Consider the following 15772-nt stretch of genomic DNA (forward strand, 5'->3'; position numbering starts at 1 on the left):
CAATGCCGATAATTTCATCTTTTTTAATGATGATGAAATACCGCCAGGGGGAAGAGGATCTACCAAAGCATTACACATCACTGCTCGTTGCGGGGAGTATATGTTAGCTGGAGTGCTAATTGACAATGGATCAGCCTTGAATGTTTTACCCCTATCTACCTTAAGTAGGCTACCGGTGGATAACTCTCACATGAGATCATGCCAAAATATAGTGAGAGCATTTGATGGTACCGAAAGAAAGGTGATAGGAAGAATAGAAGTACCTCTTTTAATTGGCCCAAATACATACGATGTGGACTTCCTAGTGATGGATATCAAGCCGTCATATAATTGCTTATTAGGAAGACCCTGGATTCATTCGGCAGGGGCGGTGCCTTCATCATTGCACCAGAAGTTAAAATTGGTAATAGAAGGCCGGTTAATTACAATTGACGCCGAGGAAGATATCATTGCATTGGTAACCAATGATACACCATATTTGGGAATAGACGACGAGGCAGTTGAATGTTCTTTTCGATCTTTGGAGTTCGTAAATGCAACCTTTGTCATAGGGGGAAAGAAGATTCTGACTCCCAGCATGTCTAAAGCCACAAGGATGGGATTACAAGCGACAGTTGGGAAAGGAGCTGTGCCTGGAAGAGGACTTGGAAGATGCCTTCAGGGAAGGATGGGGGCACCAGTAGTGAAATACAAACAAGATCGTTTTGGTTTAGGATTTAAACCAAATACCAAACAGAGAAGGAAAGAGTTAGAAAAGAGACAAGATAGAAGAAAGGCGCGTTTGAACAGAAAAGAAGTCGACTGGGAACCTATGGCTTTCCCCCACATATCCAGGACATTCATGTCGGGAGGAACTATGTATTCTGAACTGAGGGCTCCAAGAAAGAAGACCGCAGAGGAAATGTTAAGAAACTTAAGCATCAATGCCACATGTGAAGAAGAATTTGAAGGAGGAAGTACGTCAGGCATCTATCCCGTTGAACCTGAGAGTGTTTTAAACAATTGGACTGCGGAAGAAATGCCTGAAGTTTTTAGAGCTTTTCCAGAGTAATATTCAAAACATTAATTGTTCTAAGCCTAGAGAAAATGAAAACTTTTGTGAACTGAAATAGGCTTATATGTGGACATTGTGATTTCAATGAAATATATCTTCGCATTTTGAGTATATATTCTTTTCAAATTCTTTTTTTTCATACATTCATGGTCATACTAAATAAGAATCCTTAAATTCATGCATTCCCTGTACATTCTTTGATACCTATAACAGGTCCCAAGATATCAATGATATGAGTGACTCTACTATGGACTTAGAAAATCTTTTTGAACGAGATATGTGTCCAGAGGAATCTCAAGATTTTGAAGATAACACAGATTGCAACCTATCTCCGGACTTGTTGAGAATGGTAGAGCAGGAAGAGAAACAGATTCTACCCCACGAAGAGACGATAGAGACAGTGATCTTGGAAGAGGGAAAGGTGTTAAAGATTGGTACCCGCATAGCTGAAGAAGTAAAACAAGACCTCATTGAATTGCTGCGAGAGTTCAAAGATGTCTTCGCATGGTCATACCAAGATATGCCGAGGTTAAGTACTGACATCGTGGTTCACTGACTTCCTATAAAAGAGGATTGCAAACCAGTTCAGCAAAAACTCTGAAGAATAAGGCCTGATATCGTGTTAAAAATAAAAGAAGAGGTGCAAAAGCAATTCGACACTGGGTTCCTGAAGGTGGTCAAATACTCCGAGTGGGTAGCTAACATTGTTCCTATCCCTAAGAAAGATGGGAAGGTATGAATGTGTGTGGATTATAGAGATCTAAATAAGGCTAGCCCAAAAGATAACTTTCCCTTGCCGTATATCGACGCCTTGGTAGACAATACAGCAGGACATTCGCTGTTTTCTTTCATGGATGGCTTCTCGGGATATAACCAAATTAAGATGCATCCCGAGGATATGAGGAAAACTACGTTCATAACCCTATGGGGAACTTTTTGTTATAAGGTGATGCCATTTGGGTTGAAAAATGCAGGGGCAACGTATCAGAGGGCCATGGTAACACTGTTCCATGACATGATGCATAAGGAGTTAGAAGTCTATGTTGATGACATGATTGCAAAATCTAAAACAGAAAAGGAACATGTGCAGGTCCTTAAGAAATTATTTACGAGATTGAGAAAATTTCAGCTAAAGCTAAATCTAGCAAAATCCACATTCGGGGTCAGATCAGGAAAATTACTTGGATTCGTGGTCAGTGAAAGAGGAATTGAGATTGATCCTGACAAAGTAAGAGCAATACAAGAATTACCCCCGCCGCGTACTCAAAAGGAGGTTCGAGGTTTTCTAGGAAGGCTGAACTATATTGCTCGGTTCATCTCACAGCTAACTGAGAAATGCGACCCCATATTTCGCCTCCTCAAGAAACATAATCCAGGTGTATGGGATGAGGAATGTCAAAAAACTTTTGAAAAAGTCAAACATTACTTATCCAACGCCCCAGTACTGATGCCACCCTGCCCAGACAAACCGCTCATACTGTATTTGGCAGTATTTGAAAATTCCATGGGATGCGTGCTTGGTCAACATGACGAATCAGGACGAAAGGAAAGAGCGATCTACTATCTCAGTAAGAAGTTCACCGAATGCGAAACAAGATATTCGCCAATCGAGAAATTATGTTGTGCTTTAATTTGGACAACTCGGAGACTGAGAAAGTACATGTTGTACCATACGACCTGGTTAATCTCCAAATTAGACCCTCTGAAATACTTGATGGAGTCAGCCGCTCTGAATGGAAGAATGGCTCGATGGCAAATTCTTCTATCTGAATTTGACGTAGTCTATGTGAACCAGAAGGCGGTCAAAGGGAGTGCAATAGCGGAATTCCTAGCAAGTAGAGCTCTCGATGATTATGAGCCATTGAACTTCGATTTCCCAAATGAGGATTTGATGTATGCCGCAACCGTAAAGAAAGATTTCCAAGAAGGTGGTCCTTGGAAGTTGAGTTTTGACGGAGCTTCAAATGCTATAGGCAACGGAATTGGGGCAGTACTCGTGTCCCCTAGTGGAGATTATTATCCTTTCACTAGCAAATTGGACTTTGACTGCACAAATAATATGGCTGAGTATGAAGCTTGCATTATGGGCATTCGGGCAGCCATAAAGCGGAAAATTAAGGTGCTAGAGGTATACAGGGACTCTGCATTAGTAATTTACCAGCTCAAGGGGGAATGGGAAACAAGAGACCCGAAGTTGGTTCGCTATCGAAAATTGGTTATGGAATTGATCGAGGAATTTGATAGTGTCACCTTTAGTTACCTCCCACGAGATGAAAACCAGATGGCAGATGCTTTGGCCACTTTAGCCTCCATGTTTAAAGTGAACAAATTAGAAGATATGAAGCCTATCCAGATCAGCATCTATGAGGCTCCAGCCCATTGTTGCAACATTGACAATGAAGAGGGAAAGGATGATCACCCTTGGTACCATGACATATTGCGATATGTGAAGAGTCGCGAGTACCCTGACCATGCGACAGAAAATGATAAGAAGACATTAAGGAGATTAGCCATTGACTATGTCCTTGATGGGGAAATTTTGTATAAAAAAGGAAAAGATCAAGTACTGTTAAGGTGTGTGGATGCTGTTGAGGCAAAGGAAATTTTGGAAGAAGTGCATGAAGGTATCTGCGGAACGCATGCCAATGGCTTCACGATGGCCAGACAAATTATGAGATTTGGGTACTATTGGTCCACCATGGAAGGGGATTGCATTAATTATGCCAAGAGGTGCCATAAATGTCAAATTTATGGTGACAAAATGCACGCACCACCTTCACCCCTTCATGTTATGGTTTCTCCATGGCCTTTCTCCATGTGGGGAATGGACGTTATCGGGCCAATATCTCCAAAAGCTTCCAATGGGCATCGTTTTATCTTTGTGGTTATTGATTACTTCACTAAATGGGTGGAGGCGGCTTCATATGCAAATGTCACGAAGTCGGCAGTTAGCAAGTTTCTGAAAAAAGAGATCATATGTCGATACGGGATGCCTGAAAGGATCATATCCGATAATGCGCTGAACTTAAACAACAACTCAATAGCGGAAGTTTGTAGTCAGTTCAAGATCAGACACCACAATTCGTCACCGTACCGTCAAAAAATGAATGGTGCCGTGGAAGCAGCTAACAAAAACATCAAGAAAATTATAGGAAAAATGACTGAAACCTACAAAGATTGGCACGAGAAATTACCTTTTGCTTTCCTGGCATATCGCACTTCTGTTAGAACCTCTACCGGGGCAACACCATTTTCTTTAGTCTATGGGATGGAAGCAGTTTTACCCATAGAAGTTGAAATTCCTTCTCTCCGAGTATTAACTGAACTAAAGTTGGATGAGGCTGAATGGATTCAATCCAGATATGACCAGTTAAACTTGGTAGAAGAAAAGAGGTTAAAAGCTATTCGTCATGGTCAGATGTATCAGAAACAAATGATGCGAGCTTACAACAAAGAAGTTCGTCCCAGAGAATTTTACGAGGGGGACCTGGTGCTGAAAAAGATTCTTCCTCTACAAAAGGATTTTAGAGGAAAGTGGATGCCAAATTGGGAAGGTCCTTATGTGGTAAAAAAGGCCTTTTCAGGAGGAGCTTTAATCCTGAGCGAAATGGATGGTAAAAGCCTGTCAAATCCTGTAAATTCAGACTTAGTCAAGAAGTATTTCACTTAAAAAGGGGGCATTCAAAAAAAAAAAAAAAGGGAGAGGCCAAGGTGAAAACCCGCAAAAGGCACCTTGAGACCAAAGGGGATTTGAGTTGAAAACCTGAAAAAGGCGGCTCGAATTTTGAAGCGTGAGGTGAACGGAATGGCTCGAATTTTTGAGCAGGATCTGAGGCATGTGGTGGTCTTACTACACCTGAATCGCAAGAAAGAGTAGGTGACATCTTGGGGTATCGACAAAATACTGTAGATTCCAAACACATATTAAATGGTCTTTAGAAAACTTGTGCAGGGAAGCTCGTGCTGCGATATCTGGGGCACCTATTGTCATCTTATACTTTGAATCTTGGCAAAATTTGTTGTCTTGATTATTGTATTCAGTTCAAGCTTTGCTCCCCAATAAAATTTCATTCTTGTCCATTGTCTTATTTTATTTTTTATCTTAGCAAAATTTGCTATCTCGATTAACTCATTCATCTCGAGATTTGTTCTCAATAACATTTGTTTGTTCGTTGTGGTAACCTTCTCGAAAAACATTTAGAATAACTATTAGTAAACTGAATGTTCAAGCAATTGGAGTTTTGCATATTACTCTAGAAATTTCTAAATAATGAAGGAGCCTGAAACAGGACTGTTGTTTAGAGCACACCAAATTCAAAGTGTCCAAAAAGGAAGAGTCCAAGTCAGGACTATCCTTTCAAATTTTGTTGTCCAAACATTGAACAAAATGACAAGATGTCGTGTTGATGGCAAAGCTTCAATGAACAAACAAGCGATGTTCACCAAGTAATAAGAAAAGGTTTTCTCGGAGAAGGAAATTTTGCATTTGTACATAAACATTTGGTATGACACCTTGGGAATGGTGTAGGAGATCAAAGAGTTTCACATTCTGTATCCTTGAATTGTGATAGCAGAGGATCGAGAAAAAGCCATATCCTTCTACCCTTAGTTTACGGTGGGAGATTGATGGTACAAATTTTATGTCCCAGTGGATTAAACTTTGACGTTCGCAGTGGGGGCAATCTGACTAAGTGTTTCTTTGGATGCCAACCGAGTAAGAAGGCGTTGTAACACGTCAGTGATAAAACATGAGCAATGACAACTCAAACATTAAAAATGGATCATTCTCATGACATTCTGCATTCATTCATACACATCTAGTTAGAAGCATTTGATTCATTCTGATCATGCCATCCTAAACACTAGGCATAAATAGGTCCATAAAATGGATTTTACAGGTCATATTCCCCAGAGAACAGATCAAAGAAACAGATCCTATACCCTTGAAGTTGCAATGGGAGGGATTGAAGTCATTAAAGTAGATCTTGTCTTCATGTATTGGCGTGAAGCAGATCGAAGATAGCAGGTCCTATCTTCCTATATTGATAGGAAGTGGATCCAGGATGCAGATCTTGTCTTCCCATATTGGTGGCGAAGTAGATCGCAGAAAGCAGATCTTGTCTTCATGTATTGGCGTGAAGTAGATCGAAGGTAGCAGATCCTATCTTTCTATATTGGTAGGAAGTGGATCGAAGATGCAGATCTTGTCTTCCCATATTGGTGGCGAAGTAGATCGCAGAAAGCAGATCTTGTCTTCATGTATTGGTGTGAAGTAGATCGAAGATAGCAGGTCCTATCTTCCTATATTGATAGGAAGTGGATCTAATATGCAGATCTTGTCTTCCCATATTGGTGGCGAAGTAGATCGCAGAAAGCAGATCTTGTCTTCATGTATTGGCGTGAAGTAGATCGAAGATAGCAGGTCCTATCTTCCTATATTGATAGGAAGTGGATCCAAGATGCAGATCTTGTCTTCCCATACTGGTGGTGAAGTAGATTGAAGATTGCAGATCTTGTCTTCCTGTATTTGGCAGCGAAGCAGATCAAAGATGGCAGATTTTACCTCCCTGACCACAGTGGAGTACATTGAAGCCGATAACTCTATCTCACTGTATCTGGCAGTGGAATAGATTGAAGATTGCAGATCTTGCCTTCCTGTATTAGGCAGCGAAGCAGATCGAAGATGGCAGATTTTACCTCCCTGTGACTACAGTGGAGTACATTGAAGCCGATAACTCTATCTCCCTGTATCTGGCAGTGGAATAGATTGAAGATTGCAGATCCTGCCTTCCTATATTGGTAGGAAGTGGATTGAAAACAGACTCTATTTCCCTGTATTTAGCAGTGGAATAGATTGCAGGTCGAAGATGGCGGATTTTACCTCTCCGATTACAGTGGAGTACATTAAAGCCAGTAGTTCTATCTCCTTGGGCAACAGTGGAATAGATCGAAGATTACAATCTTATCTCCCTAAGCAGTAGTGGAGTAGATCGCATTAAGTCTTATCTCCCTAAGCAGTAGTGGAGCAGATAAAACCACAGATCTTATTTCCCTAAGCAATAGTAAAGCAGATCGCATCAAGTCTTATCTCCCTAAGTAGTAGTGGAGCAGACTAAAAACACAAATCTCATCCCCATGGAGTCGTAGCAGAGTAGATTGAAGCTACAAGGCGTATCTGAAGTTGCAGTAGAGTGGATCGAAGCAACAAGACGTAGCAGACTGGAATAAGGCTACTGGAAGAAGATGAGCACCAAAAAGTCAAGACTCGGCAAGACCGGGCAAAATTGGCCCTTTTGATGTCTTTGCTCTATTCTCGTTACACGAAAATGAGCAAAGAGGGGCAGCTGTAAAGGCCCAATTTTGACCCAACTTAAACCAACTCTAACCAAACCCAATTTGGCCCAACCTAATCCCAACCCAAACACAAAAAATAAATAAATAAATAAATAAAAACCTTGGCCACCTACTCCACCACCTTTGTTGGCCACCCACCTTAGCCACCAACTCCACCACCCTTGGCCACCTAAACCACCCCAACCACTCCACTTGTAAAATTTGGCTATAAAAGCCATTCAAGACTTTGTTTTTAGGGGGTGGGTTTTTGGTTTTTTGGAGAAGGATTGTTCTTTGTTTTGGAGGAGGTTTTTTTTGTTTTTTGGAGGTGTTTTTTTTGTAAAAAAGGTTATTTTTGTTTCTTGGAAAGGCTAGTTTTTGGAGATTAATCAAAGATCAAAGCAAAAGAGGTTTCTTTTGTCTATTCTTATCTTTAGTTCTTTGTTTGTTTATTGTTTTCCTTTCAATTTTATTTTGTTTTTTTTATACGAAAGTAAAAATAAAAGTAAGAAGCTTACCCATATTTTCATTATCGAAAAAGGTTTTTTGAGGTCCGGCCGCCGTGTACGGTGGCGCCGATGGCGGCCCGTGGGGGTCCATGACCGAAGCAAAGCCGGACCAACGGCCGGATTTAGAAAAGAGGGAGAAAGAGAGTTGAGAGCTTTGTTTTATTATTTTATTATTTTTACTATTATTTATATTATTATTATTATTTCTCATGTATATATTATTTTTTATATTATTATTATATTATATATGCCCTCTCCATATTTATTTATATTATTACTATCATTATTGTTACTTTTATTATTTTTTATTTCTAACTACTATTATTATATATATGTATTATTGTTTGTATTATTATTATCACCCCTATTGTTATTACTTTACTTTTGTATTCTAATATATTATTAATATTACTTATATTTTTAGTATTTTTGCTATCACTATTACTATTATATATTAGTGTATATTTTTATGTATATATATATTTTATATATAGTATTATTTTTTATTACTTTAATTTAATATTTTTATTATATTTGCTTTTTGTATTTCTATATTTATTATTATTATATAGTAGTGTGTATTTCTATTATATACATATATATATACATTTATATATAGTATTATTGTTTACTTTACTTTAATATTATTCTTATTATCATTATATCCAACCCAATAATAATTCTTTCATAAAAGTAATATTCCGTATTTGGTAATTCGAGACAATCGTGCCCTAACTTATTGGGTTTCGATTTTTCTCCTTTAACCTAAATAACGGAATACTCTTTTAAATCGTGACATGAGTTTTGAAAAATGCTTATTCTCGGAGATACGAGGTGTTGTTCCCTAACTTACTGGGTATGGCATTTCGTTACCTCGAAATAAGATTTTTGCAAGTAAAGGCAATATTCGGTGTTTGGGAATTCGAGGAAACGTGCCCTAACTTACTGGGTTTCGATTTTCCTCGTTCACCTTAACTAACTGAATAACCTTTTGAAATACACGAATTTTTATATAAAAGGCAAGCTCGTTCTCGAAAATTCAAGATGTCGTGTCCTAACTTACTGGATGTGACATTTTATATTGTGAGACGAGAAGGTCCTTAACATTTGAGCATTTTCTTTACAAAGAGGGATCGTATTTTAAATTCTTTCAAGTTTTCAAATTTTCGACACTAAGACACTAATTAATCAACTAGGTACCAATTTTGGGCGTATCGAGGGTGCTAATCCTTCCTCGTGCGTAACCGACTCCCGAACTCATTTTTCTGAATTTCGTAGACCAAAATCGTTGTTTTAATAAAATTAAATCATTTATTAAAAACAACCACCTTTTGAGGTGACCCAATCACACCTCGTCAAAAAAGGATTGGTGGCGACTCCCGTTTTCATTCTTTTTTTTTCAAAATCCAAGTCGACCCCGTTTTCATCCAAAAAATGGTGTCAACAACATTCATTCAAGAAAGTTAGTCGGCAAGTGTGAATTCAACCTTGGTAAAGAGGATTCTACAACTATTAAAGCGGATTGGATATTAGAGAATAAGGTATGTTCCAAGGAGGAGAATAGTATTACGGATTTAATAGCCAAAATGACCTCTAACAAAGAAGGAAGATGTTCAAGTTTTTGAGGAACTTCCCGAGGAGATTCTTGAGGAGCTGCTACACCTCTTGGAATGCAATGAAAAATCATTGTATTCGATTAGTTCATTTCATTTTTACTATTTAACCAAACAAAAATAGGTAAATTTACTTTACTATTTTTCCTTAATAAAAAATGATAAACATGAGGCAACAGAGCACAAGTCCCCCATCATTTGATGTTGAAATTTTATTTATTAGTTTATAGTTTAGAAAGAAAAAGTTGGGAAAGTGTTTGAATTCCAAAGTTTTGAAAAAATATTAGGATTTATATAGTAAATATACCAAGTCAAAGTTCTCCTTATAACTGGTAGACTTTTTTTGTCGGCCAAAATACTAAATAAATTTTAATTCCAAATAAATTGCAAGTTGATCTAATAATAATTAAACCAATAGGAGTTTGGTCGTTAGTCTTACGTAATGAATTTCCTTTTTTACTTTTCTCTTTGAGTTAAGCTTATTTTTTTTTAAATATATATATTGTTGAGTAATTTTTCGTTATGTCTCACTAAAGGGGATAATCAAATATTTATATATGTATAGATACTGTTCATAAAATTGACGTTCTCAGTAGACTCTATGCATATAGGACACGTGTACTGTTCTGGGTTGCCTATTAGACTTCATGGCCCCCACATGCGAACTGATACCACGAGCACCCCGTGGTATGTGCGAGCCGAGGAAGCAAACTCCCGTTGCTGACTTCTCATTGCAAAACTTGCATGTATCCATCCAGTAGGGCTTAGCCAGGTCACGGATAGGTGACCTGGACCTTATCTGATTCTCGAGTTGATAATTATAAGTACATAATATATATATATTAAATTTCATCCAAATCCAAACAAAAATATAGATCAATTTGCCACAAAAGTACCAAGGAGATATAGAAATTATAGTTTCCTTCCTCGAATTCCTATTAAAAAATTTTGCCAAAAATTTTAAATGAAAATATTAATTTAAAAAATTAGATTTTGATTTTATTTGTCATGTAATTTGTGAAATTAAAATGCATACATTTTATATAAATTAACTAATATTATTTATATAATCGAAAGGTGTTAATGTCAATTACACGTCTCAGATGCAACGCTACCATTCTACAACTTATTTTATTTATTGACATGTTTTGATTTACGCATTTTGATTATTTATTTTAATGTTTTTTTATTATTTTGAGCAGCAAATCTCGATACTATAATTGGAGAAGAGATTGAATCAAGAATAATTTTCAAGTGTTCTAGTATAATTACCAGTGTAATTTAACTAATTGTAAATAAGTTAAAGTCAAGATATCTCTTTTATTTTATTCCATAACAACTTATTTGATTAGGGAGAAATTTCATATATTCATTCAAATCAATCACACTACGATGCTTATATAAAGACTAGTGTTTCAACTTTTGGAGGAGAATGTGAGATCACTTATATGTTCAATGCTAGGAACTTGTTTTTAGGCAATTACTTTGTAAAGACTGTTCTTCGTATTTAGTTTGTCGTTAAGTTTTTAAGAGAAAAATCTTAGTGAGGAGAGTGATTTAATTGATGTATAGAATAAAATTGCAATTTGGCAAGTAAGTTGAACTTAAATAACGTCTTATACTATTAATTCATAGCGGATTACTTTCTAGATAAAACCACACAGAGGTAGAAAATTTTCTTAACTATGTAATTAACTTTTGTGTCCATCTCCAATTTTTGTTCTTTTAATTAGTATAACTAGTTGCAACTGAATGTGCAACCGAAAGACAAATTCAATGAAATTTGAAAAAATGATATATGGATTTCAAATTTAAAAGTAGTATTTCAAATTAAATTTACTCGTATTTTTAAGAAAAAATTTTAAAAGTACATATGAATTTTTATTTGCTACAATTATATATATAATTTTGATTCTTCACGTTTATAAAAATAAATCAATTTGATTATTTTCACATCGAATAAATATAACTATTGATGCATGCAATAAGTAAACTTAAATGATGTCATGTGTCATAGTGTTAAAACTTTGTGAAAACCAAATCGAAATAAAAATTTTATGTATACAATTTAAGAAACAAAATTCATATATTACATTGCAGAAAAATAAGCTATGGTAAGCCCTTAAATTTCAACCTTTGCAAAGCACTCAATTAATCCAAAAATTTTGTCATTTGAGGGATGATTGGTTCATAGAATGTAAAATTATTTTCAGTAATAGGATTACTTAATACATTATCGAATATGTCATTTATTTTATTTAGCTAAAATATTATATTTTATTATTTAATTGATTTATTAAAATTGCATTTTACTAAACTATTTTTATTATAAAATTTGTTTTTTTAACAAATTTATTTCCATTGGACTCTTAACTCTTTGTATTCTCATTTTTGTTAAAAACCCCTTAAAATGCTAAATTAGACAATGCTAGGGATCCGATTTTTAAGATAAGAAAAAAAATAAAAGAATATTTTTTATATTTATTTTTATAACTAAAATAAATTTTTTCTTGTCCACAATACGATATTTGAAAAAATTTACTTGACGGCGGTGGCCCACTATTATGTTTTTGTTTTTTTTGACATAATATCTAGAACTATCTATAATCTCTCCCTAAGCTATAAATAGGAAGATAATACGCTTCAACGCATTCAAATCAACGTCCTCCTACATTAACTATATTATGTTTTGAAAGCTACTTCCTAGCAAAGAGGAAATTCCTATTCACATAATATAGTCAAATATGGCTGCCATTTAGTTTTCTTTTAAATGAAAATATGCTGAAAAAAAGGAAATAATTTAGGGTTGATAAAAGATATATATATGGTGATTTGAATATTATACGACTTTTTCTTAAATTTTCTTTAGTTTTTCTATAGAAAGCTTGACTTATGTTTGAATAAATAATTAAAATAAATAAATAAATAAATGAAGGTTAAAGAAAAAATATTATGTGCTTGTACGGTAGTTTAAATAAGAAAGTAAAGGAGTATTTACCGTCTTTGTTTGATTATAATGATTTTAAAGATATAATTTTACCTATTAAAAATAACTTCACTTTCCTCAACTTTTTTCCCAAAATTGAGGTAATTAAAAATCAATTAAATTAAGGGAAAGCAAGAAAATTTTACTTTCTCTAACTTTGTGGTATATAGCATTGAGAGGATTTTTAAAAAAATTTAACATCTGTTATAGACTTTGTTTTTGTTGATTGTTGTAGATTCTTTTCAATTTATGTTCTAGGTTTTATGTTTTTTGAGTTATTGTATTGTTGAATGTTATGAGTTTTTTCGTTTTTCTAAAAAGATTCTCTCAATTGCTACGAATCATTGTTTAATTAATTAACGAGGGTATCTAGAGAAATTAGTAGAAAGAGGAGATGTTGTACAATAGTCACTATTGTCATCTCTTCCTCTATGTTGTATTGTTTGTAAACTAAATTAACTTTCAATTTTTAAATCCCAAATTTTCTTTTGTTATGTTTATAAAAAACATTACTAACAATTATTTAATTAATTTAATATTATTGTTTTGAAGCTTATTTGTTTTGTTATTTGCGATTTAAATTGTCATTTCGATAGAAAATTTCACTGAGGTCATTTAACTTTCAATCAGATTCTTATTTTTTCTTTACATGATTTTAGGTTTTATTTTCAGCTATTACGATTATATCAATTTGGTGGACTAACTTACTTTTTAGTGTCCTCTTAGTACTTGAATTAATTATTTGGTTAATGGATTCATATTTTATAACAAGGACAATATAGTAAAATTTATTTTTAGGTAATCTTACATTTCAACCAAATGAACCAAACAAGGTAATCTCACATTCCACCCGTAATCTTACATCGCCGTAATCATATTACAAAACGTAATTTAAGATTCGGCGAACCAAACACCCTGGTAGGGTTAAGGTTTTGTTAGGGTTTTTCGTAGGAATCTTGACACTTATGGATAGTGAGGTAAATTTAAATTTTCATTTCCCTCTTCAAATAATCAAATATAGATTACGATGTACATTTATACAAATTACAATTTACATTTTTTAAAATTTTTATGAAGATCTCAACCGCCATGAATGCTAAGTTCTCTTTAAATATTATCCACACCTGATACAAATAAATTAAATTAAATTATCATAATTAAAATTTTAATATTTAACAAAGAACTCAATATTAATTTACTAATTGAGTCTTAGCGCAATTGATATCGGCATTATTGTTAGAGCAGGAAGACGTGAGTTTGAATGTACTAAAGCATATTTATTCTCTTATTTAAAGGTAGGTAGAAATTATAGAAAATTTTAAGTATGATGTCAAAATACAAACTCATATCAATTAAACTTTTTTTTTGGTAACAAAAATTGAATTATTAAACTAACAGGATGTAGCAGGAGTTGAAAGCACAGATATGTTATTCATCCTTAACTGGTGACGGATTAAAGAGGGAGCCCTATGGAACATATGGGCGGCAACCAGGAAATCTTCATTACTCCAGCCAATGAGTGAGTGACAAAATTCACCACCCTTAAGATCTGCTCAAGGACAACACTCCAATCTCGACTGCATAACTCATAAATTCTTATAACTAAATCTCTATGTAAATACCCTCTTAAGTCACCATTGATCTTTTTAATAGCAAGTACACAATTCATTTCAACAACAAGATTTCTTCATTTAGCATCCCACACCATAATAAGACCGTCATAAATTATTCAAAGCTCCGTTTTCTCCACACTACACCTGTCAATATTTTTACCTACCCCATACACCCAATTGTCATATTCATCTCTCATCACTGCTATTGATGCGACTCAACCTGAAACTGAATTACGGACACCGTCAATATTCAATTTTAAGAAACTTGAAAAAGGTAGGCTTTTCTATTCCGACTGCTGGTACTTACTTTAATAATTCTATAATCATTGCCTCCATTTGTGAAAAAAAAACTCGCCATTCTCCCAAAAGAATTTTTTTTTTAGAAATTAATTTCCAGAAAAACCTGTTTTAAGTATTAATTATTGAAGTAAAAAAAATAAGAGAGAAAAACAATCTAGAACTTACCACATATACATAAGAAATTATGTACTTTTGGGTCTAACCCAGCCGCCGTACGTCATCTCTAATTCTCGCCTTAATTTCCTTTTTATTAATTAAAAAAATCCTTTTCCCCATAATTTTAATTCTTTTTAGATATTTTGTCCTTTAGTTCTTGCCTATATAATTGTAAAGCCTAGGGTTCCTCAAACCTTTATTGGATCAAATCATAGGTTTATCAATATCACTTGTCAGTTTAAAGCATTTACAAAAACAGAACGGTCTTTAATGGAGGAGTTCTTTCAATATCATTCAAGCTCTCAATCACTGTTTCGATTGCCGTCGCCCTCGACGGAGACTTTGCCAGGTTTCTGGGATGAGCTTCTTCTCAACTTCAATGACTTCGAAGAAATGGTTTGGGAAGATATGGCTGCGGCGGCCTTGGATGAGTCCAAGAACTCCGTTAATGGCATAAAGGAAGAAGGCGTCACATCGGATATTCCTAAAATGGAAGAGTTACCCAAGGAAGAGAAAGCTTACAGAGGTGTAAGGAAGCGACCGTGGGGGAAATACGCGGCTGAGATTAGAGATTCAACAAGAAATGGAGTTAGGGTTTGGCTTGGAACATTCGACAGTCCCGAAGCCGCCGCTTTAGCTTACGACCAAGCGGCGTTTTCGACGAGAGGACCATCGGCGACGCTCAATTTCCCGGTGGATGTCGTCAGGGAATCGCTTCGGAGCATTAAGTACCAATGCGACGAAGGGTGCTCGCCGGTGTTGGCGCTGAAGAAAAGACACTGTTTAAGGAAAAGAACAAAGAGGAATAAGATGGTGAGCACACAAAAGGAGGTAATTTCAAGAGAGACACGACAACAAAAGAACTTGGTCGTGTTGGAAGATTTAGGATCTGATTACTTGGAACAACTTCTAACTTGTTCATCTTGAAACCTCACTCAGGTTCTTTTGTTTCATATATATATCTATACCCGTTTCTTCACTTTCAAACAATATTGTCCTTAGTTCTTCTTGGTTTCATTTAATCTTTGGAGGGGATGATTTTTCATGGCTGTTAATTGCTTCTTCAATGGATAAAATGTACTATTTTTTTTCTCTCTCAATTTTAAGTTTTTGTAAAGTTTAAATATGGAAATATATAAATTTTAAGTAGATCTTTAGTGATAATATTATATTTTAAATATAATAATTTATCTTTTAATTAATTTCAA

At 35.0% G+C, this 15772-nt stretch overlaps 2 protein-coding genes across 2 annotated transcripts; both read left to right on the forward strand.

Moving 5' to 3' along the window:
- Window positions 1-2768: 2768 nt before the first annotated feature.
- Window positions 2769-5082, forward strand: LOC107960925 (uncharacterized). The gene is made up of 3 exons (XM_016897176.2): window positions 2769-3678; window positions 4881-4944; window positions 5007-5082. The coding sequence occupies exons 1-3, from the start codon at window positions 2769-2771 to the stop codon at window positions 5080-5082; spliced, it is 1050 nt and encodes a 349-aa protein (XP_016752665.2).
- Window positions 5083-14784: 9702 nt separating this feature from the next.
- On the forward strand, window positions 14785-15552 carry LOC107904124 (ethylene-response factor C3). The gene has a single exon (XM_016830398.2). It carries the CDS (start codon window positions 14835-14837, stop codon window positions 15489-15491), a length of 657 nt encoding a protein of 218 aa, XP_016685887.1. The 5' UTR covers window positions 14785-14834; the 3' UTR covers window positions 15492-15552.
- The last annotated feature ends 220 nt before the right edge of the window (window positions 15553-15772 follow it).

This window comes from Gossypium hirsutum, chromosome A08 (assembly GCF_007990345.1).
Source record: "Gossypium hirsutum isolate 1008001.06 chromosome A08, Gossypium_hirsutum_v2.1, whole genome shotgun sequence".
Classification (NCBI taxonomy): Eukaryota; Viridiplantae; Streptophyta; class Magnoliopsida; order Malvales; family Malvaceae; genus Gossypium; species Gossypium hirsutum.

Excerpts from the sequence above, each read along its gene's own strand:
- LOC107960925 (XM_016897176.2), top strand. The coding sequence starts at position 2,769 with ATGGAGTCAGCCGCTCTGAATGGAAGAATGGCTCGATGGCAAATTCTT. Across the intron at positions 3,679-4,880 it reads TTTGGAAGAAGTGCATGAAG|GATCTGAGGCATGTGGTGGT; the intron begins GTATCTGCGGAA and ends ATTTTTGAGCAG. Across the intron at positions 4,945-5,006 it reads AGAGTAGGTGACATCTTGGG|GGAAGCTCGTGCTGCGATAT; the intron begins GTATCGACAAAA and ends AAACTTGTGCAG.
- LOC107904124 (XM_016830398.2), top strand. The coding sequence starts at position 14,835 with ATGGAGGAGTTCTTTCAATATCATTCAAGCTCTCAATCACTGTTTCGA.